The 22,482-nt window shown below is 39.4% G+C and overlaps 1 protein-coding gene across 2 annotated transcripts in view; it reads right to left on the bottom strand.

Annotated features, from left to right (window-relative positions):
* GABBR2 (gamma-aminobutyric acid type B receptor subunit 2) overlaps positions 1 to 22,482 on the bottom strand; it is a 490,476-nt gene that overhangs the window by 15,381 nt on the left and 452,613 nt on the right. For both annotated transcript variants that reach the window (XM_065052923.1, XM_065052922.1), the window contains 3 exons: positions 12,322 to 12,546; positions 5,987 to 6,169; positions 3,323 to 3,452 (listed from right to left, as the gene is read on the bottom strand). In XM_065052923.1, coding sequence (XP_064908995.1) covers positions 3,323 to 3,452; positions 5,987 to 6,169; positions 12,322 to 12,546 — 538 coding nt within the window. The remainder of the gene's footprint in view (positions 1 to 3,322; positions 3,453 to 5,986; positions 6,170 to 12,321; positions 12,547 to 22,482) is intronic.

The raw sequence follows: 22,482 nt of genomic DNA, 5'->3' as shown, positions 1-22,482 counted from the left end.
TGTCTAGCAGCACAGGCAAAAGATGCATTAAAAAAAAAAAAAAAAAAGCAATCAAACCATAAACTACAAACCGCATTTCCTAATGGCTTTTCTTACATAGCCAATTGCTGTAGATGTCTCAGGAACATTACACATTTCTGAACAAGAGACGAGCGTCTCAGATAACATCTCTCTTTAAATGAGACGTACTGAATAGAAATGTGCTGTAAAGAAGGAGTACACCAGGAACTGCTGCTGTTAATAACTAACCAGGAATCCCAAAGTTATGAAACTTAGCCTGAGGTCAGGTAGTTATGGGAGTGCACAGTTGTGTCTATTTTGGCTAAAGTAATTTAACTTTTGTGTCCTAAATCTGTACTTGGCATAAATGACAGTAGAGGGGAAGGAAGAGAAGAACCAAATAACCTCCTTTGGCATTTGGCTATAAGAGTTAGGAATTTTAACATGGGACAGTTTTAACAGATCAGAAAACTACTGAAGTGTGCTATGACATCGAAGTTTGATTAGGACTTGTTCGAGATGCATTGCAAAAATCCTGTGTTATTATCTGTTCTTTAAAGTGCAGTGCCCTGAATTTGTGTACTCAATAGCAATGGGAATACATTACATTGCATTCTCTATGTAAACTCCTTCAGAATAGCAAGGTATAATATTTTATAAAGAGGACTGACATGGGATTCAGCCATGTCCACAATGGAAATGTGGCAAATGATCTGCTACGATTTTTAGCTCCAAGTCAGATGCTATTTTTAGAATGCCTCTTTACTGTCCTACTCCTTCTCTCTCAGCTCACATTTTTTACAAGGTCCTAGGTAGGCAAAAACCTTGTCATCACCTTAAAAATAACATTAGATCGGCTTCCCCAGTTGCACAGTGGAGGTGAGAGACATGGTCACCCCTAGGTCATGCTAATAAATTATTTACAATCCTGAAGCTTCACTCAAGTACCATCAGGGACAGATAATTTCAAGGTTCTGTACTTTCATTTACAGATGAAATACATAGCTACAGAAAGCATAGTTATATCAGTCAGGGTTAGCTTTCCTGTAGCTGTAAGGGCCAGAATTTTTAAAAATACCATCTAAGTGATGTCTGTTTGCATCTGCACAGAAGCAGCAGTGACTCAGCAGCATGAATTCTCCAAAGCCTTGTTATTTTGATCAGAATGGCAAATTTAAATTAAGCACATAGGCTGAGTATTGGGAATGAATGCGGTGAGAGAAATAGAGAGGAGATTAAGACATGCAGCAAAGGGACAGGGAAACATGGAAACAGAGAAAACAAGAGGAAGAAGAAACAGAAATGGAGGGACAGAAAAAGACTAGCAAGGGTTGTTGAACATGATGGCTTAGAGCCTGGAAATATGAATATTTGGTGTCACTAGGGTCAGAATCAGGATACTCCAGAATACTCATGCTTGGGGCATGTGTCACCACGTCTGAAACCAAGCTTCAAACACCTGCTGCATATTGGGATCCGGGTCTTCTTCATTCCCAGGTGAATGCATGGTCTAACCTATCCAATAGGTTATGCCCCCCCCGGCCCCTCGCCTTTTGTGTAGATCTTGGTAGGTCCATTCAGAAAACTGTGCCCAGCAGCTTCAGTCTGCAGAAGAATATCTGCCCTGTAAATCCTCGTAATACATAGTTCCAAGCTACTCTGAACATTAAGGCTCTGTTCTTACAGGTGATTTTAAATACGTACCCCCCAGCAGAAATGTAGACACTGGGGAATTGTACTGGGGCAAAATTAGGAACACAGACGATCTTGGATGCTCCTGCTTAAAGCAGCAGTTAAGCATTGATGTCTTTTGTAGACAGAGCCACAAGTAAGTGCAGAAAGGTTATATTTTCTCCTTGATTTCTTTACCAGCATCCTATTGCTAATGGAGTGCAACCTACTGTGGAAAGCATCCCATCCCAAATTTATACCCAGCATATCTCTTGAGAATCATTTTTATTTCTCATGCCCAAACTCAAATGGGCATTTGGCACAATGTAATGTATCTTTTCTGCTTGAAATGTTATTCATGATTTATCATTTCTCCTGGAGCATCTGACATGAGTGGAACATTCTATATGTTCCTTTCAAACACTTGGTAAAACTGCCTCATCCCACTCACTGATGTTAGTTCTTGCTGCTGATCTCAGGCCAATAATCACACGCCTCCAGCAGCTATTTGCATTTTCCTTTTCCTCCTTTCCCCCCTTCTGTTTTTTTAATTTTAAAAAGGACACTGGGATCTCTATGGAGCTCTTCCTTTTTTTCTCTTCTCTCCACAAGTTACACAACCAAGTGTATACCCAGGCTAAAACAAAAGGCATATGAAAAAGTAACCTTATCCAACCAAAATTTCAATATACTTTAAAAGCATGTATGAGCTCTTGCTGTTCTAAAATTATTCTTCAACAACTATACTTGCAGGAATGGCTTCTGTTCCACTTAACCAAGATTACACTGCCACATCAATAGGAATTCTGAGCCTAGTATTGTAATAAATATACAAGGCTACAAATTCCCAACAAGGGGCAACTGGTTTTTCAAATATTATAGTAATATTCAGCTATACAAAGTCATTTGCCAAAAGTCACAAAGTAGATGCACTCTAGAGTCAGAAATGGAAGCTAGGTGTCCTAGCTTCCACTTTATTGCGCTATGCACCGGATCTTATTGCTTCCCAAAAGTGAAATAGATTTAATGGAAGCAATTCTTTCACATGCATTTCTTTGGGGAGTGATGCAAGAGACACAGTAGAAACAACTTAGGAATATTACAGTCATCATGAAATCCTTTTTTATCAGTTCCTAGGGAAGAGTTTTCACACATGAGTGCCTTCAATTCTATATTTAGAGTCCAAATCAGCACTGAAATATTTACATGCTTCTCTTCTACGTGCTTGATAGCAATGTCCAAAAAGCAGAATTTTTAACATCCTGCTCAGAACAGAACATATTAAACTGAGCTTCCTACTGCTGAAGGCTGACTCGATTAACTCTCACAAGATCTGAAATATTCTGTGACTTTCCTTCCTCCACATAGCACAGAAAAATTTACTTCTGAACACAGGCATGCTTTTAAAAGTTTCCCACTTTACTATGTGTATTATAGAGGGTATACAATAGAAAATATATGTACACAGAAATAACTACTAAATGGGTACCATACAGCTTATTATATGAATCTGCATGCTTTCTGTAACACAAGCAAAATATTTAAAGCTCCACCTTACCCAGGTCAAAGTGTTCTATAATCAATTCAGTGAGATGATTGCTGTTCAAAATCTTGGTGGGTTAAGCTACAAATGGATTTTACTAACTCTCACCTTTGCTGTCTGTAAAGTTCCGTATACTAAGAATGTCATTAAGATCCTGATAGTGGTTCTGCTTAATGTATGTTGTTTTCTCAGGAGTGTCCTGAAGCTGCATTGTGACTTCCTCCAAGTCTTTGTCCAGCTGCAAAACAGAAAGAGCATGAATCTCTAAAAATTCAAGAGTCATTGCTTCAGGTTATCTGCAGTAACTGCATGGCTTTAATTAGACTAGAAGGCAGGTGGTAAAGCAATTGCCACTCTGTGACAAATACAGTTTTCCTATAGCACTACAACACTGCTTCTAAAAACCATGCTCCAAGTAACAAACCACATTCAGCTGTGATACTGCACACACGGCATACAAGAAGAACGAGCTTTAGTAGCTGACAGTTTAAGCAATTCAGATGTACCGTTGAATGAGAAAGAGATGGACATTAGAAAGCCCAGTCTGAAGACCTCTCAACTATTTATTATTTATGCACACAATTGCGGCATACATAGCTATAACAGCTTTGTTGAATCAATCAAGTTATCGATCATACATGAGAATATAAGTGAACTTTGGCATCAGGGGCATGTCCAGCCATGTGAGTTACTGTGGTCAATTCTACCAGGAATGTTTCGTTTCCCAAAAGATTATTTTTTCTCCTTTTACCTTTCTTAGAGAGACAGACTCCTGTTAGACTTTTTGTTTGTACCTCTGTGTGTGTGAAATTTCAAAGAAAGTTCAACTCACAGTTTTTAGTTTTGGGGATAAGAACACTCCATACTTGTGTGATTTGAAAATCACCTCAATGGTTTTTATCTCTTGTGTTTTAAACTATGCAATCTGATAGCTAGTAGTAAACTGCTATTTCAACCATAACTTTCCAAGAGGGGGAAGAAACAAAAATCCCAGTCCTGTCTCCTGAAAAGCATCCTTTAAGACTAGCATGAGATGGAGAAAAGCACAGATGTTTTCTGACTGGAAAAGCCACAGCATAAATGCTGGGTTGGTGCACCCTTGGTTTTTGCATGGAGCTGAACAGAGGATGCTCTCCCCAGAGGCTAACTTGTGTTCAATTAGTTACAGCTTCAGCACAAAATATGCAAATATAAGCATCTTAATGGTGATCTGGAATGGTCTCTGTGAACAGTTGTCCAGGATGCTGTGTCCAGAGTATGTCCCACTCACTGCTGGCATAACTGAATTTTAAAAGTGCTGAATTTAGATTTGCATTTTCTCCTTATATAACTGGGACAAAGCAACTCAAGGTAGATAAGCCAGAGATGTAGTTCATAGAATCATAGCATAGTTTGGGTTGGAAGGGACCTTCAAAGGTCATCTAATCCAACACCCCTGCAGTGAGCAGGGACATCTTGGTGGCCCTCCTCTGGACCTTGTCCAATAGGTCCATGTCTGTCCTATACTGAGTGCTCCAGAGCAGAGCTGGACACAGTACTCCATGCAGTTGCTAGCCAAGGCAGGACATGCTCTAAATCACTTTGACAATTAAATTCTTAGTTGGACCTACTCGTTCTGGGTATTTAATCTATTTAAGCAAAACCTATAAAGAGCAGCCGAGCCCTGTGTGCACTAACATGGCTCAGTCGCCCAGACCAGCCTTACCTGTTATCACTGTCATGAGCCTCGCAAGCCACAGGCTGAGATCTTGTGATTTTGGAGGCTTAGTAGAAAAAAGTGAGATGAAGAAACTGAGATAGCCAGTAGCCAGCTCAGCCTTCATTAAAAACTTCAATGCTCTCACATGAAAGGGACCTGGCAAAGTTGAACTAAATTTCTTTAGCAAGGCAGAGGTAACTTTTGCTTCTGGAGTCTTTGGTAGTTTAAGTAAACACCTTTTGATTAACTAGGCAATTGTCATTAGTTAAGATCTGGATGAAGAAGTAATGGTTGCAATAGCTTTTCTTCAAGGCACAAGAATACTTCACAGCCTAGGCAAGAAGAGGTTAGTTTTTTGTAAGAGATAGATCAGTTATGGTTATCTTGTCTCACAAAATGGGCAGTCTTCAAGGCTGATTTGTCATGCTTTGAGGTCTCCTGAGCAAGGATGGACATAACTAAAAATATAGATGATATAGCTCTAATGGAATTTATGCTCTCCATGTACTTAGACTTCCTCTTGGTGGAGACTGAAGAAACTTCACAGCCTTTGTGCAAAAAGGGTCAGCTTACAAGATTGTAAAGGTCTTTTCTACCTCAAGAAAATATGTAATTCTGTTTCATAGCAGATATAAAAATCTGTCTAGCAAGTTTTTGAGTGAACTCTCTGAGAGGTTAAGAAATAACAGCAACAGTCTCTGAACTCAGCCATAAACAGGAACAAAGAGAGCTCTTAAGTGCCCTGGGGCTGTGGGTCTCTGTTACTTTGCATGTAAAGGTTGCACTTCTAGAGCTATTGCTCTGTGGTGCCCAGCATGTCCATGTGAAGCAACAGGGTAATTTGGCTGTTACAAATAAATAGGGGAAGTTTCATTTAAATTTGCTAAGGCACATTTTCATTTTATTGCACCTGCTAAGTATTTACTGTATTAATTAGCTATTCATATAAATCACCTGTTTCTTATTATTTAAATATTTTTTCTATGGGGAAAGCTATCTTTCCCTCTAAAAAGTGGATTACAGAATTGCAACAAGAAAAAAAAAGCCCAGGCAGTGTATACAATAAACAATACCTCTGTAATTTTCATTCTCAAGCGGTGGTTCTCTGACTGCAGTCCTTCTAGTCGAGATGTGCTGGCCTGATTGACACTGGTGACTGATGTTGATGTTTTTGAATCTTCTTTCTTTTGATTTTGAGTGAACTGAAATCGTCTGTTCTGTGTGGCTGCATCTGGATTTGTCCTCAGTGTGATGAGCTGAAAGGTTTAAAAGATTTAAGAAATCCCATAGATGGTTTTCTTTTTGCAGCTATTTCTTTTGTAGCTCAAAATATTGAAAGGCAAACCAAGAGTTCCTTTCTGGCTTTCAAGTACAAAAATATAGAAAGTGAGCTCTGTTTGCTGTGTACAGTACTTGAAAATAACTTTATAGAATAAGTTGAATCAAAATGATTTTGCAAAGGGAAGTGTTAAAAAAAAAAATCAGGAAAAACTCACTTGGATTTTAATTATGTTAAAAATATTTTTTAATATTTAATCAAACATATTTTTCTCCTTCATTTACATCTTTATTCTATCAAAGGATGTATTCCTTCTTTAAGAAAAAAAAAATACCATCTCTTCCCAAGCTCAGTTTCATTTGAAATTTCCCCTTTCCTACTGTTACAAGTAACGCTCAAGCAGAGAGAGGCATGAAGCAGGACTGTTAACAGAAAGAACTCATGGGAGATTGCACTCTGGAGATAACAGAAACTTAATTAGGTTTTAGTGACCCAAAATAAAACAAATCTGTTCAAATAAATTAAATAAGCCACTTTAAAAAAAAAAAAAAAAGGTTAACCTTAAACATATTTAATTTAAGCAAATACAAGTAAGATTTAACACTCAGTGACAACGTGAAAATACCACCTCGACGTGACAAGAGAAAGCTACTAGCTGTTTGGCAAGGGGGAGAGAGCATCTCCGATTACTCTAGAGAACACAGAATTTATGATTACTTGCCAAGCAGCATGCATATTTGTATATAGACAAAGCTGAAGGAGCTCCCTGCCCTGAGAGCATAGGCATGGCATCGTAAAGGGGCAATCATTTTGTAATCACAGCACAGCCAGATTTTGTGGTATTGCCCCACTTCGGAATTGGTTCCTCTTGTTCTTCAGAACACGAAGCTGTTCTGCAGCTGCAGTGACATGAAATACATGAGTTGATGGAGATCTGACTGATCAGACACTGAAGCACTTGGTCCCTGGCATGTATTTACAGACTAAGTCTGCAGATCTGGCTGATGCCTGAAGACAATAAATTCTCTTTTTCAGCTGATAAAAGAGATTGAGAAGGCTGAGGTATTACATGCCTTCTTCACCTTAGTCTTTATTGTTAAAACTCGCCTTCAGAAATCCCAGACCCCTAGAGATGCCTAAATCAATTGAACGCAAGTTCATGAGATCTGAAGAGGTACATCCCTGAGGACTATGAGAGCTGCCCAATGTCACTGCGAGGCCACTCTCAATTACCTTTGGAAGGTGACGTTGACCGGGAGAGGTTTCTGAGGAGTGTGAGAAAGGAAATGTCACGGTTGTGTTCAAGAGAGGTGAGAATCTATGGATATACTGCCTGGTCACCTTCACACCAGTCCAAGGAAGGTGCTGCAGCAAATCCTCCTGGGAACCATTTCATTTGAAGGGGAAATCCTGCCTGACCCACCTGATGCCTTTCTTCAGTGAGATGTCTGGGCTGGTAGGTGAGGGGAGAGAGTTATTTTTCTTGACTTAAGCAAAGATTTCAGCACTGTCTCCCATAACATCTTCACAGTCAAACTACTGAAGGAGTGACTAGGTAAGTGGTCAGTGAGGTGGACTGAAAACTGGATGAAGTGCCAGGCGCAAAGAATTGTGGAAGCCAGCCACTAGTGCTGTACCTCCGGGGCTCAGGCTAGGAAAAATGCTGTTTAACATCTTCATTAGTGACCAGAATGGTGGGACAGAGCACACCCTCAGCAAGTTTGCAGATGATCCTCAAAGATAAGGAGGGGTTGATACACCAAATGACTGCACTGCTCTTCAGTGGGATGTCAAGAGACTGGAGATCTGGGCCAACAGGAATCTCCTGAAATAACATGCCCTGCTCTTGGGGAGAAAGAAAGCCCAAGAACCCACCCAAACAGGCTGAGGGGTGTTTCACTAGAAAGCAGCTTTTCAGTAGAGGCACTGAGTATTGTGGAGAACACCAAACGAAATATAAGACCCTGGGCCAACAGAGGTGATCCTTCCTTTCTACTTAGCCCTGGTGAGAGCACACCTGGAGCATTGTGTCCAGGTTTGGGCTCCCCAGCACAAGAGAGACAAAGGTGTACTGAGGAAAGCCCAGTGAAGGGCCACAAAGATGCTGAAAAGGACTGGAGTCTTTATGATACAAGCAGAGGCTGATGACTGTTTAGCATTGATATGGAAGAGATCGAGGGGGACATTATTCATGTGTATACATGTGTGATAGGAGAGAGTAAAGAGGATGGAGCCAGATTCTTCTCAGTGGTGCCCAATGAAAGGAAGGGAAGCACAAATGGAAAGCCATGAAATTTCATTTAAACACCCCCAAAAAATTTTTTTCTACTGTGAGCATGGTCAAATGCTGGTATAGATTCTCAGAGAGGTTGGGGAGTATTCATTTCTGGAGATAATCAAGACCAAACTTCTTAAGGCCCTGAGTAACCTACTGTAGCTGAGTCTTCCTAGAGCTTCCTGCTTCTCTTCTCCCCCATTTCTTTGATTCTAATTAGGCTGGTTGTAATGACTGGTGTATCTAACTCCCAGAACAAAAACTGCATTAAAATGAAGTTAAAGGTGAAGAACGGTAATTACACGGCTTCTTAAATTACCAGGAAAAAGTGTTACAACATAAAAGCTCTACAATTTGATGTGGTCTAAGTTCAAACTGAATATGAGATAGGAGTATAGCCATCCATCAATTGACTCATCTTCATCTGGGAGTTCATAGCTCAAGACTGGATGTTTTGCTACAAGGACACAGACTCTAATGAACTCATTAAAGTGATGTGGGTTAGATGGAAAAGTCTGTGGGCAATATTGTTGGCTCACACTGTACAAGGAAAGGGGTTAGATTTGCTTTATTTTTTTTTTCTGACCATAAAGTCAGTTGAACTTGTGTCTTGCTGCCTTGCTCATGTGCAGTTTCAATTTCGACAGAGTCAACACTGAATATCTACAAAGAATCAATGCTAAAAGACAAAAAATTCTACCAACACAGAAAATTAATATTTTAATCCTGGCCTCCTAGAACTGATTTTGCCTTGCTGCTCTACAGGAAACTGGATCAGAGTTCATGTATTAATGCCATTAATATTCTGCCTCAAAAGGGATGGTGCAGAGAAAATGGAAGGACATGGAAGTTTGATAAACATCGATAAGCAACTTCATGAAGAGAGAATCCCTATTAGGATCGCTTCTTTTAAAGAAGTGATGAGTATGCTGAAAAATACAATAGACATATTGGCCTTTAAAAAAGTTAATTAGACATAGCAGTTAACAGCAAAGCATAATGTATGCAACAGCATAATGTATGTTTGAATTCTTCAGATCTCTTCTACAAGATATCCTTGAACCCAGAAATCTGTAGTAGTTTTAAAAATGTTTGGACATTTTTTGGTCGGATAACAAGAATGTCTACAGTTATTGTAAGTAGGATGCAGTATAATGGATATCAGCACTTTTGTCTGAAGACATCTTTAAACAAAAAGAGTGATGAAAATTTTTTCTCTAATCTGTCTTATTCTGCTATGGGATTTTCCTCATGTTTTTCCGAGGCACTCAGTGTTGAACAAAATGGCAGTGGATGAGGTGGAGATTTAACTGGAGAAATATAGCAACTGCCATGTTATAAGTAAATAAGATTAGTAGAGCTGACAAGAAGGGAAAAATATCATGTTTCGTTCCCTAGTTCACCTACATTGATGAATACTTGCCTTATTCAGATTCATAAAAGGGCTGTGGGCAAAACTGAATTCCAGCACTGTTGGCCCAAGAGACTGCTGGAGATTAGTTTAAATGAATGTATTTTACTCTGTATAGCAGAGAAGTAAATGTACTAACCTGGTACAAACCCACATTACTGTTTGGCCACAGTTTAATAAACAAAAAAGTGGAACCTTCCAAGTCTTCATTATCACCTCCTGTGCTTGATGAGCCACAGGCTTTAGAATTTCACCAGCAATCCTCCTATGTCGCCAAAATTGTACTAATTGACTACGTATTTCTTAAGGGGCGGGGTTTGATGGCTGTCTCACACTGACATCTTACCTAGATGTACCAAATGGATGACATTGGATTTAGTCTTCTGCGGGTTCCAGACAGGCTGTAATGAAACCTGAGCTGGAGCAGGTTGCAGGAGAGAGTGCTTGCCAGCTGTCCTGCTGTAACAGTGGCACAGCACGGCGACAAGAAATGTAGGGCAACATTATGAGAGCAAGAAGAACTCGCCAGCTGTGAAAGAACCCACGTTGGCATTGGAAGTGCTGCTTTCCAGCTCCTGCTCCAACCCCCCCCCGTTTCTTTTTTTTTTTTTAGTGCATTATCTAATGACCATTTTTAATGCAAAATAACCAAGCATTTGGAAACCTGATAATACATGGAATGAGATGAAGTGCTTCGTACTAGAAGGCTACGGTTCATGTTTGTATTTTGTGTAGAAAAAACTGAGAGGAAAAATGAGGGCAGGGTAATCGGAGTTTAAAAGAAGAGCAGGTGAAGGGGTTAAAAAAGGAAACAGAAAAGCCATTTCGAAGCCTGTGGCAGCAGAAAAGAAGGATGGGCAAAGGAGCATGAAAGCAAAGGGGCAGAAAAGCATGTCACAGCATTAATAATATTTTCTCTTTGAAGAGAGTTCTGACATTCTGTGGAGGTATTTTTGGCATCAGAGTTTTAATATGCATTTTCATACAGCTTACACACTTAAATCTTGCAGCATTTCAAAGTACTCTCCGTTGCTGTGTTTGTGAATGTTCCCTTAATTTAGAATGAAATTGTGATTCTTCCCTATGATCCAAAATAAAAATATGCTGATATATGTCTGCACAACTTTTTAATATTTGAGAAGCGAATTACAGAACTTGTAAAAACATCCTGGTTAGGTGGTCCTAGAAAACAAATGACTTCATTTTTTTGCAGCTTCTATTGCCAACCTGTGCCTCTAATTTCTTTCAGAGGGAACACTTTGAGATAAATTTATTAGATGTTGTATTTTACACATATAGTTCTTGGTCCCCCTGTTAGAACCGTCACCAGGAATGTCACTTAGCACTAGAACCTGTTCACTAAAATTTGCTCAATAACATTGATTGAACATGGACCAGTAAAGAGTCACAAAATTTTTAGCACTACTCATTTGAAAAGCCTAAAAACATAGTCCAGAGATAAAAGACCTGCATCTTGACTCTTGCCTTGCAAATATTTCAGATGTCAACTGCATATGCATCCAGTTTGGGATGATAAGCTAAGTTTATGCAAGTCACTTAAAATTAATACAATTATACATTTTACTTCAAAATGTCAAATACATTCTCCAGAACTTGAGTCTTTGCTAAAGTAAGCTTATGAAGAAACTAGTTTTCCCTTCATTCAAGATCTGTCATACTCAGGCCTAAAGCTTAACTCTGCAACTGAAATGATCAAGTTTCAGCCCTCCGTGGGTGTCTTCTCACTTCTTCCAAAAATGCACAACAAGCACATTCTCAGAGCCCAAAAGAGGAAAAAGAGATGAAAGCATATGCCTCCCAGTCTGTGCTTCACTTGATCCATTAATATATCCATTAGCAAATATATCTTCAGCGTCAGCATTTTCAGCGTACATACAGTTTTCCTCTGATATACTGATAAAGCCTATTGTAACACTATACTTGAATACCTTGGAGGTTTCAACACAGTTGACCTTACAGCATGCTGGTGAACTAAAAAGGTGTTACTGTTTTGTAGGTAGAGAAGCAGAGATCCTGATTATCTTGCATAAGAAACATGGAGGCACAGGCAACTGGACCTGTCCCTCCTGAATCCATACTTATCACTCTTTCAAAAATGTTCCTAAAAGTTGGAAATGGAGACTGTTTCACATAAATTACAGAAAACAACCTTTGTTTCCCCAGTCACAGATTCAGTAAAAATACAGTAATTAGAAATGCATGACTTGACACTTGTGTAACTTTGCATATTCCACTTTCTCCAGAATCTCATGAAGCTTCTTTCTTCCCCTCCAGATCCAGAGACAAGAAACTATAGACGGGCTTGATTTAGAATTTACACACATCCTATGTACTTGAAAAAGTAACGAACTTTTACATATTATATCATAATTACAAAACAGAAGGAAAAAACCCCAGCCCCATGCTAAACAAATTCACCTACCTTAGGTACAAACACAAGGCAGAGAGTAATGGTGCTGCAGAATATTATGACTAAAGCGACGATGCAGAACTGCACATTGGGTTGGTCCCGAGTAAGGAATGAAACAGCAGCACCAATAATGCACATTATCCCCACGTTGTATACACTCATTCCAATGTACTTGCTATCATTCAAAGCAGGAATGCTGACATTTCGTGTCTCCCAGGCTAGGAAACACCCAAATAACTGAAATTGTAAAGGAAGAAAAAGAGTATTATAAGAGGAGTTGGTGGACATTCAGAAAAAGCATTAATTTAAAACTGCTATGTTTTCTAACTAGACAAATAGAGGTGATATTACGATACAGAGATACACACCTACCTTTTACCCAATATCTAATTACCTATGTGATTTGTTTTGCTCACTAGGACAGATTCCCATTTTCACAAGGAAAATATGAAACTTGGAATTAGTTGTGATGGGAACAAATTTCTCTGAATGTTACGACTATCTGTATTTTATATTTTTAGTAATTTTTAAAGACAGTCCTTCCTGCTTGTTTTCAAGGATTCCAGTAAAGATAAAATGTGCATTGTTCTTTTAGCTATTTTTAGCAGCTCTTCTCAGTATACTCTTATACAATCCAGTCATTCATTGTATGATTATCACCTGCATTAATAAACAGCAGCGCCAAGATGTGTCCCATGGGAGACAAATATACCATGTAGAAAGTGTCACCCTAGTTGTTCAGACTGCGATTATAATGTCTTTTATTATAGTGGGATTTAGTAATGGCCTTTCAATTGCAGTTGTCTAATGATTTTTGGCTTCAACATTCTAGTGGTGTTTTCTTTTCCTTTGGTGTATTTTTAAGTTTTAGCCGCTTTGCTATTTGCAATATGCTCTTGCAATCTACCGGTGAAAGTCTTCAGTGTAAGGAAGCCATCTTCATGCCTTGAAATTTAATTAGATTTTTCTACAACACGAACTACTGCAAACGATTATTTTCTTTCTTTTGCATTCCTCAGAGAAATCCTAGCAATGCAGCAAAACCATAAATGAACTCAAGACATTGTAAATATATAACCCAGTTTACGGTCTAGGCAAAGCCCAATAAGAGTGTATGGTGCCCTGGGAAGAATGGCAGATACCAGATGGTATTGGAGGGAAGGAAAGGAGAGAGAGAGGAACCATCACTAAGACTCAAGACATGGCTTATATGTTTTCTAGCTTTTTCTGATAACACTGCAGGGACAGACAAGAAGGAGACAGAGAAAAGGTGCTCTTCCATTGACCTTGCTACCCTTTCTCCCAGACCATCACATTTGTTCATGAAGATCATCTTCTCCTTTATACAACTGCAACCTGTGAGGTAATCCAAGAAATTAGAGGTCTATGATTATGCCATTTGGGGATTAACTGCAGTTGCCTAGTAAAAAATTACCTTCTGCTTTTTGTCCTGTGTGAAAAATCATAAAAACCAAACCAAACCAAACCAAACCAAACCAAACCAAACCAAACCAAACCAAACCAAACCAAACCAAACCAAAACAAAACAAAACAAAAGAAACAAAAAAACCCCTGGACTAGAAGAACACTGTTTGGTTGCCAGTCAAGCACAAGATAGTTGGAAAGTTACAGATTTATGCTCGTTGTACAAACTCAGTTGTGCCCTTACACGCTTTCAACTGTAGTAAAAACTGCGCATTATTAACTGCAAATTTCTTTGATAACTTACTTAGTTTCTACCTCAACTAACAATGGCAACAAACCCAACCGTTTGTGACTCAGCTGCTTTGCACTCCCACAGACACTAGCAGGCTGCAGCCACCTACCTACTCACCCAGGCACTTCAGGCCAAGATTTACTGCCGAAATGAAATACCAGCCCTGCCTGCAAGCTTGTCTGCTGGCTTATTTCATTCTCTTGCCCACAGCGCTTATGTTTCCCTGCCACATCTTCCCTGCAGAGGCAGCTGGAAGGTTTTGGCTGATTAGGCATCTACTCTCAGCCCATGGAGTGTGGCAGGTTGGAGGTGCTTCCAGGTCCAGGCGAGACTCCTGCTCACCTATTCTGCAGTGCTGCCATCACAATTTGAGTCAAGACATGTAAGTGGGGGTGGCCCTTCCCAGGAACAGCACCAGCAGTTGCCCTTGCAATCCTTACCCAAGTCTTCTTCAGCACTGTTTCCACCCTTCCCCCTCCACGCGCTGCTGCAGGAAATGGTGCTCTCCAGGGCACTCGCCTCCTTGTCACAGGCCTGCTTTGGTTTCACCTCTTGTAGGACTAGAGCCCACACCTCATCTAGTTCCTTTGCCTCTTCCCAACAGCCTAAGAAGTGCAGGAAGAAAAGTAGTGGCTGCTGCAGGAGAAGCATGGGAGGAGACTGCTCTTGAGGGGTCAAGGTCAATGTAGACAGCTACCTGGAGGAGAGAGGCGTCTCACAGCCATTCGGGTAGTGTAGTGGGTAAGCTGTTTATCAAGCTGGGCAGCTTTGTGCCAGAGAAGCAGCTGATCCCTTAATACATTTTGTAAAGCCCTTCAGGTAACCAAGATGATGCTTCCAATAAAGAAGGGTGCAGGCAGCACCCCTCTGCTTTTGGATCTGGCACTGTGCACAGGCGGAGAAGAGAACATACAGACTCCTTCACAGGCTTTGCAGGAGCAGATTGTCCAGTGTATTGACATGGCTGTACTGAGGACATGCACAGGTGAAACCTTTATTCAGGGTACAAACATGTTCCTCCCAGACATGCCACCGCCGCAGCTATTGCCTGTTCTGCATTCCCTGCATTCTTGCTGCTGAGCAGCTCAGCTGTGTTGCAGATTTACACTTTGCCAGCCCCTGAACTGCCAAACAGGTTGGGCTGGGCTGGGCTCTTTTGAGGGGTAGAAGGAAACCTCGTGTGTGTCTATATTGTGTTTTTAAAGGGATGAGACCTCAGTTATCTATGGAGAAGATTTCTATCTTCTGCTGCTACAATTAATTATTAATGAGATTTTTAGTGTTTTGGGTCATCCCTCACTCTCCCCAACTTCTCCTAACGTGAACAGATTCCCTTCCAAAAGCATTATTCTGGGAATATGGCCAACATACTTAAATGAGGCTAGCACTTATTACAAATAATAGGCATGAATTTATAGCTGAGGCAGTTATAAAGTGATCTAAAATATCAATTATAATGGAAAAAGATCATTTGAACAGTGTTGTAGGGGTTATGGTTTGGCCCATTCTCATTTATAATTGAGAACAGCATGGAAAACGGTTAAGTATCTTCCAGATAAAAGGAAGATATTTATTTATATGACAACTAAAGCAAGCGAGAGGTTCTTGCAGCAAGTGGGTTTCCTCAGATTGATGCACTATAAATTTGAGAGCATTGTTTTTAATTTTTATTGGTAATTTGGGTAAAATGCTTGCCTCAGGAAGAGAGCTCTTATTTTCTAAAAGTCACGGCTCATCTTTGAAACTCAAACATGGATAAAAGCTGAGAGTTTTCTACAGCCTGCTGCTACAACAGTGGTGATTTCAGAGGCGCTCCTTGTTTGCCTGGTACAGGTACCTAAAGGGCTCCATAAAGTTGATAAGATTTCTCCTCTGAGATAGAGCTTTCCTGAGGGAACATGACACTTTGCTTTCCCTTCATCTGCCCTTCTTACTGTCACCCTTCCTGAGGCTCAGCCAATCTGTACAAATTAAAGATTCACTTTTATGACTGCAAAAATTCTGAAAATCCCTAAAATGGCTTGGTTGAGGAATGGGATGCAGATGTTGCTAGTGAAAGGTCCAGATGATTCCTTGGCAAGTTTTGAATATGAAACCTATGATCTCCAGTTAAAAACACAGACTCCCAGTAACCCAGTTCAGCTGCTCTTTAGTCCTGGTATCTAAACTTTAGACATTAATCTTCCCCAGCTATGTAAATCACACTTCTCACTGTGCTTGGGGGTACCCCAGTCTTGAGACTGTCATGCAATTTAAGCACTATTTGATATTTAAGGCCTCCTGCTGGGATTTGCAATGCAGCTGTCTCTCCTCCTATTTCTCCCAGAGGGCTCAAGCTGGTAAAGGCTTCTTAGGTCATGTCTACTGGCTTGGGCATCCCACAAAATAGAGTGTCGTCCATCTTCATTGAAGACAATGATGCTGGTGATGACCAGCTTCATGTTTGGACAAGCCGACAGAATTCCAAATCTTGCCTGAGGCGTGCTCCCTAGCCCCAGACTAGAGGTTGTCTTCAGAAGGAGATCTCAAACTTCTTTCAGAGCTGTCAGATTTTATGTAATGAGAGACTGACTGCCTTAATTACTTGGGCACTTGCGTGGGATGTCAGTTCTGATCTCTGCTGAGAATTTTGATTAAACAGTGTTTAGAGAAGGCGTGCACCAACACAGGGATGGAGGCAGGCAGCTCTTAGCAGTACTAATGTGCTAGATTCGGAGAGGGGTAGGACATGTCTGTCCTCATTGTTTTATACCAACTGACTTGCTGGCTGTTGCAGTTCCTGTCTTGAGGCTCCTGATGCATCTTGTGCATCACAGAAGGAGATCAAATATCTCAGGGCTATGCATTCCCCTATAGAAAGCGGTTATCTAAAACTTAAGGAGCACAATAGTCTACTGTCAGGTCTAATGGTCTAATTCAAGTCCCTTCAGGGATCTCAATGAAAGACACATTGAGAGTGCAACAAGGAAGGCTTCCTACATCGTTAGTCACTAACTTAAAGCCTTGTCCCATTTTGGTGTACTAAATACACATCTTCTTGATGTAGAAGTGTCATAAAATGTTATTTTGGGCTTTCCCTGAAGATATGGGCAATAAAGGCAAGACTGATTTGTTTCATCTTTTGTTTCAGGGTAGGCAGCTTCCATTTGACACTACATTGATTTAGAGTATTACCTTTGTAGCAGTTGATATGGTGGATTTAGACTGTATTGCCAGTGCACCTAATAGCCTGTGAGAGAATCATTGAATAAATCGGAGGAAAACAGTATCTGAAGACAACAGGATTATACCACTGTGACTGAAGATAGAATTCTGGTCACTTAGAGAAATCTATAGTAAAGTCTTCGAGGAATAGTAGGACTACGGAGAATACAATATTTGTGTTTACAGAGTTTAACAGGCAAAGTTCAATTTTTAAAGATCTTATACTGACTAAATAAAGATCTTATACTGACTATACTGACTGATAGCTGGGAATGTAATAAAAGTGTTTTATTAGAAAAAAAGTGTTTATTAGAAAACATTTAACACTGTTTTTCAAAACTTTACTAGTTACCTACATCTTGTTCAACAGAATTCCTGCTAAACACAGTAACGATTACTTACAGATCCACAACATATATTAATATAATCAAGTGTCTTATTTGCTATTGGACTGCATAGACTGGCAGATGAGAGGCAGGAAATTATTTATACTCACTTATTACCCTCTTGCCCTGTACTGCCCTTAACTATTTTGTCTGTACGTTTCATTTTAAAGTAAGTCATGTCTGCTTATACTTTGAACATGGGTTAGAAGCAGTATTAGGAAAGAAAGATAAAGAGAATTAGACTGAGGATATCAGACAGGAGAAAAGAAAAACCGGAGGAAAAGCCTCCAATCCTGTCATGTCATGCTTGCCAAAAAACAGAGGGTATGGTTTTGGAAAGATTATGTATTGGACCAGTCTTCAGCTCTGCAGCTAATTACTGTATTGTAGTAGTACTTAGTGAGCTCACTTGTGGATCACAGCCCTGCTGTGCTGCATGAAAGAACACAAACAAGCCTTTACTTCAGAGGTTTTACAGATGGCTTTTTTTTTTTTTCCTGGCTAGAGTACTGGGAGATTTCCTCTCCTGCTGTCCTTTAAAATAAAGGCAGTTCTGGCCCGTGAACACCTCCCAGTCTTAAGTAACCATGATGCTGGAGTTGTGGGTTTCCCTATGCGTGTTTGTTCATTAAATCCAGATCATCACAGACATAGGCAGATTTTAATCTCAGTGAAATGGCTGAAGATTTTTTTCGATGAAAATTTTCAAAACTGAAAAAGAAAAAAGATGCATTTTGATTTTCAGGTTTTCATGGATAATTGGGGGGTAAAAACTACTGAGCAGGTTTCAGGAAGCCAGCACACCAAGGTTAACAAACTAAAAGAAAAACTATACCCTTGTAGGTCTCCTACCTTCGCAGTAAGTACAATCTGATATTAAACCATCACTCACTCCCCTGTTCTGGCATGAGTCTGCTCTGAATTTAGTTCATTTTCACAGAGCTGCTCTGGATAGACAATCCTAAAGGGAAGCTTAATATTTCTATCGAGCAGTAGGACAATAGGTGAGTATTTTTTTAATTGCAAAATATGGTAGATGGCTGTTCAGTTGGTGGACTTTTTTAGTGAAGGTCTTGGCAAAGTCTTTTATGCTGCAGGGCACTTTGTATGGTCCTGCCCAGGGCAAGGTGGAAAGCAGCTGCGCAAATGGACACTAACATGCATCCAGATACAATTTTCTACATTATACTCCAGCCTCCCAAATCAACAGGTTAATAAAATATTTTCTCTTCTTTCTATTGAGACTGTATCTGACTTTCTTCTATGAAAATCCTACTTAGTCATGAAACACATTATAGTAACAAAGTTGAAACAAATATGTAATTGGTTATTAGTGAAATATCCATTTGGAACAGCTTTAATGTTGTCTCCGAGGTAAGGTTTCCACAGACAATCACAACACTGTAAAATGATCAAACATCTCTGATAATAACAAGTGTGTGGTACAGCTTAAATCTATTTCTGCTACACAAAAAGAGACATGTAAGAGAATACTGCAATATCTGCAGTATTTCAAGAATATATTTGAAGTTTCTTTTTGGTCATAATAGGGAAAAATTTATCCTACAAAACCATATGCTAACTTATGTTTTGGATGTTAAAAAACTGTCAATGTTTTATTAAAGATATAAGAAATATCTGGTACCACTACAAACTACCTTCCCCCACCACAAATCTTAACTATCTTCCTGTCTAATGTTTGTAAGATGGGACAGATGGTTTGGTGCTAAACCCACCATAAATATGAGTTGGAATCATGCAAATTAATTGAGAAGGCAGCAGTCCCTTCTTCTGAGTTCTCTGCTCAATCATGAATGGCATTAGGAAAGAATGCAAGTAAATGTGTTAAAAATCAAAGGTATTTTCAGAAAATAATTGGGAAATTTTAACATAATCTGGAGACTACTCAATTTTTCTACAAATAAAAATCATTAATTCGATACAGAGATTGATTAAGAATAGACATATTGTTGATATACTAAGATAATCAGGAGGGATTTGGGGAGATCACCTAGTGCAACCTTCTGCTCAAAAAGCAGGCTCAGCTGTGAGGTCAGACCAGGCTGCTCATAGCTTTATCCAGTCTGGTCTTGAAACCTTCCAAGCATGGATGGTGATCACCCTCTCTGGACAACCTGCTTCACTGCTTCACTTTCCTTGGAGTGACAAAAAAACCTCTATATCCAGTCCACATTGATTAAATACAGTAAAATAGTAAAAAATGAGGAGTGCAGGTTGCACACCACTGCTCCTGGGTCTGATGTACAGAGAGGCTTTAAGCACCTGAAGTGTTTGTGAGAAGCTGCATCCAGCATCCAGCAAGGGCGGTCAGGCCATCCCTCAGTATCACCTGTAGGTGCCCAAATGCTGTTAGCACCCAAGTTACCCCTTCTGTGCACACTGCTGGCTGCCTGGACTCCGGCTGGGTGTTTGCTTTCTGGTGTCTGCCACACCACCAGCCTCTCCTGGACTTCAGAGAAGATGCATCTCAAGCTTGGGAGGTCCATGTACTCCGGCCAAGCTGCTCTTCCCTCCTGCCCAGCAAGGCAAGAGCAGCAAGTGCTGACCGAGCACTGCGCCACTGGGCACCGACTGCAGCCCACACGCCAAACCCTGATACCTAACGTCTTTTTGCAAATCTACTTCCAAATGCATGAAAACATTAGAGAAGTAATGTTTGTAGATCAGCCATCAAAGTGAAGGAAACTATCAGAGAAGGGAGCAGGGAAAGCAGCCGGGATGTTTACAGTCACTGAAAGATGTTTGGGTATTGCTGTAAACAATCTGCTCTGAACTTCATAAATGTAAAGGAGCTTTCCTTACCTTAAAAACTGTTTGGGTTGTTGCGGAATTTTAAATAAACAAGCAATAAAATTGCTTGAAAACTAGACAGCATGTAACAAAGGTTTAAAAGAGATTATTAATAATAATGATTATGAATTAAAATTCTAAAATACAGATAGTGGAAAGGGAAGTTAAATATTTATTAGAAAATGAATGGCTGGCAGCATTAACAGAATTCATAAAGATTTCTAAAAATGTATGTGGAGCAAAAGGAATCCTAATAATTATTCATTCCTTGGAAGGTGACAAGTTCGATAGTAATGATGCATTATAAGCTATGCTTAATGAACATTTTTGTCCTATATTTACACAGAGATGGAACAATGCATTCACGTCTTGCCAAAACCGTGAAATGCAGCTTATTCCAGCAGTAAGAGAGCTCTTGAACGTCCTGTCAAGACAAGGTGTTGTAATCAGAGAGACGCGGTAACTTGCATGACGGAGTGTTAGGAATTGATTTAGAAGCTGTCTGGACTGCTGCACTTAATTGTTGATATTTATTGGAATTCTGGCAAAGCTCCATTTAAGATATAAAGAGGCCATATGGGATAAGAGGAAGTTGAACATCTTCAGTAATTACAGAGCTATTAAGGTAATTTCTATCCTAAGCGAATTAATGAAATGGCAGATACCTGAACTCAAGCAATAAAGGATAAAAAAAAAAAAAAGATAGTGATATAATTCAACATACTATTATTTCTTTCAATGAGATTGCAAGACTTACTAAAGACAATCACGTTTATGCAGCTTACTTGGATTTCTCAGTAGCATTTGTCCTAACTCAGTATTGTGATTTTAAAACGGTATGTTACAAAATCAATACAACAAATTTAAACTGATCATAATCTAGGTGACAGACCTCAATGTGTAACTATTAATGAGAAGCTACTGAAAAAATGGATAGGTTTCCAAAAATTCCTAAGGTAATGCTGTCCCATATTTGTAACTTTGACTTGAAGGAGGCTATAACATCATGGCTGAAAATGATGCAGAGGCAGCAAAGGTGGACAATGGCAGACAATTAATAGATGTCATTTTCATAAAGCAATAAGATTTTAGAAAAGTCACAGAAATTTGGCCAAAATCAGGGCAGTTTTCCTAGGAGTAAAAGCATCAGGTAATTTCAGAGAAAGACAGATAACATCCATGCAAGACCCACTAAGGTTCAAGGTTTGGAAGTCACAGCTAAACAAATACAGCTTGGTGATTAGAGAGCCTCAGGAAGCAAAGGAATTATCTCAAACTTGGAATTAAGATTGAACATTACCCTAAAGATATATTGTACTTGAAATGATAGTTTATTTGGTTTCATAAATCCATTATAGAGATGTGCTGTACAGTATGTCAAGTATAGTGACCAAAGTAGAATGATGGAATATGAATCATTAAAAGGAATTAGATTTCTTATTCTCAGTAACCTTTAGCAAGTCCCATGATGTATATGCATCAGTTTTTCCTATTTCCACCACAAAATACTGATGTTTCCATCCTTAGCAAGGTTAGATAAGGACGAACTGTTAAAAACTGTGTATCGGAAGTGGTCAGTAATATTAGTTATAGCTTAAAAACCTCTTAATTAACATTTACATGGTAAAATTAGGAGTTAATATGCAGAGCAACAGCCAAATTGAAAATATACCTTGACTTTGGAAGCCTGTTTCTCAGTTGATGAAGAATAGGTAACTGTAATAATACAGCAGCAACACAAAGAAACTTTCAACATAAGTGCATCTTGAGTCTAATGTTAACTAAATGCATTACCAAGAAGAGGGGAATCAAACTGTAGACAAGTCTAGTGTGTGTGTTTACTAAGCTAAGTGCCCTAGAAGAGCCCAGTCCATCCCAAATCTGGTGGTGTTCCAGTTGAGTTCAGAAAAATAATTCGTACTGGTTGGAAAGGTATTGGTGCATTTACTAATATTGCATCACTGTCAAGTTTAAGATAATGTGATTTCTATCATCCTTTGCAATATATCAAATAAAGGTACTTTTCAACCATGTCTACATCATCAGAGATCAAAA

Source organism: Columba livia, chromosome 2, assembly GCF_036013475.1.
Source record: "Columba livia isolate bColLiv1 breed racing homer chromosome 2, bColLiv1.pat.W.v2, whole genome shotgun sequence".
NCBI classification, from domain to species: Eukaryota; Metazoa; Chordata; class Aves; order Columbiformes; family Columbidae; genus Columba; species Columba livia.
This window is presented reverse-complemented; position numbering and strand designations above follow the sequence as displayed.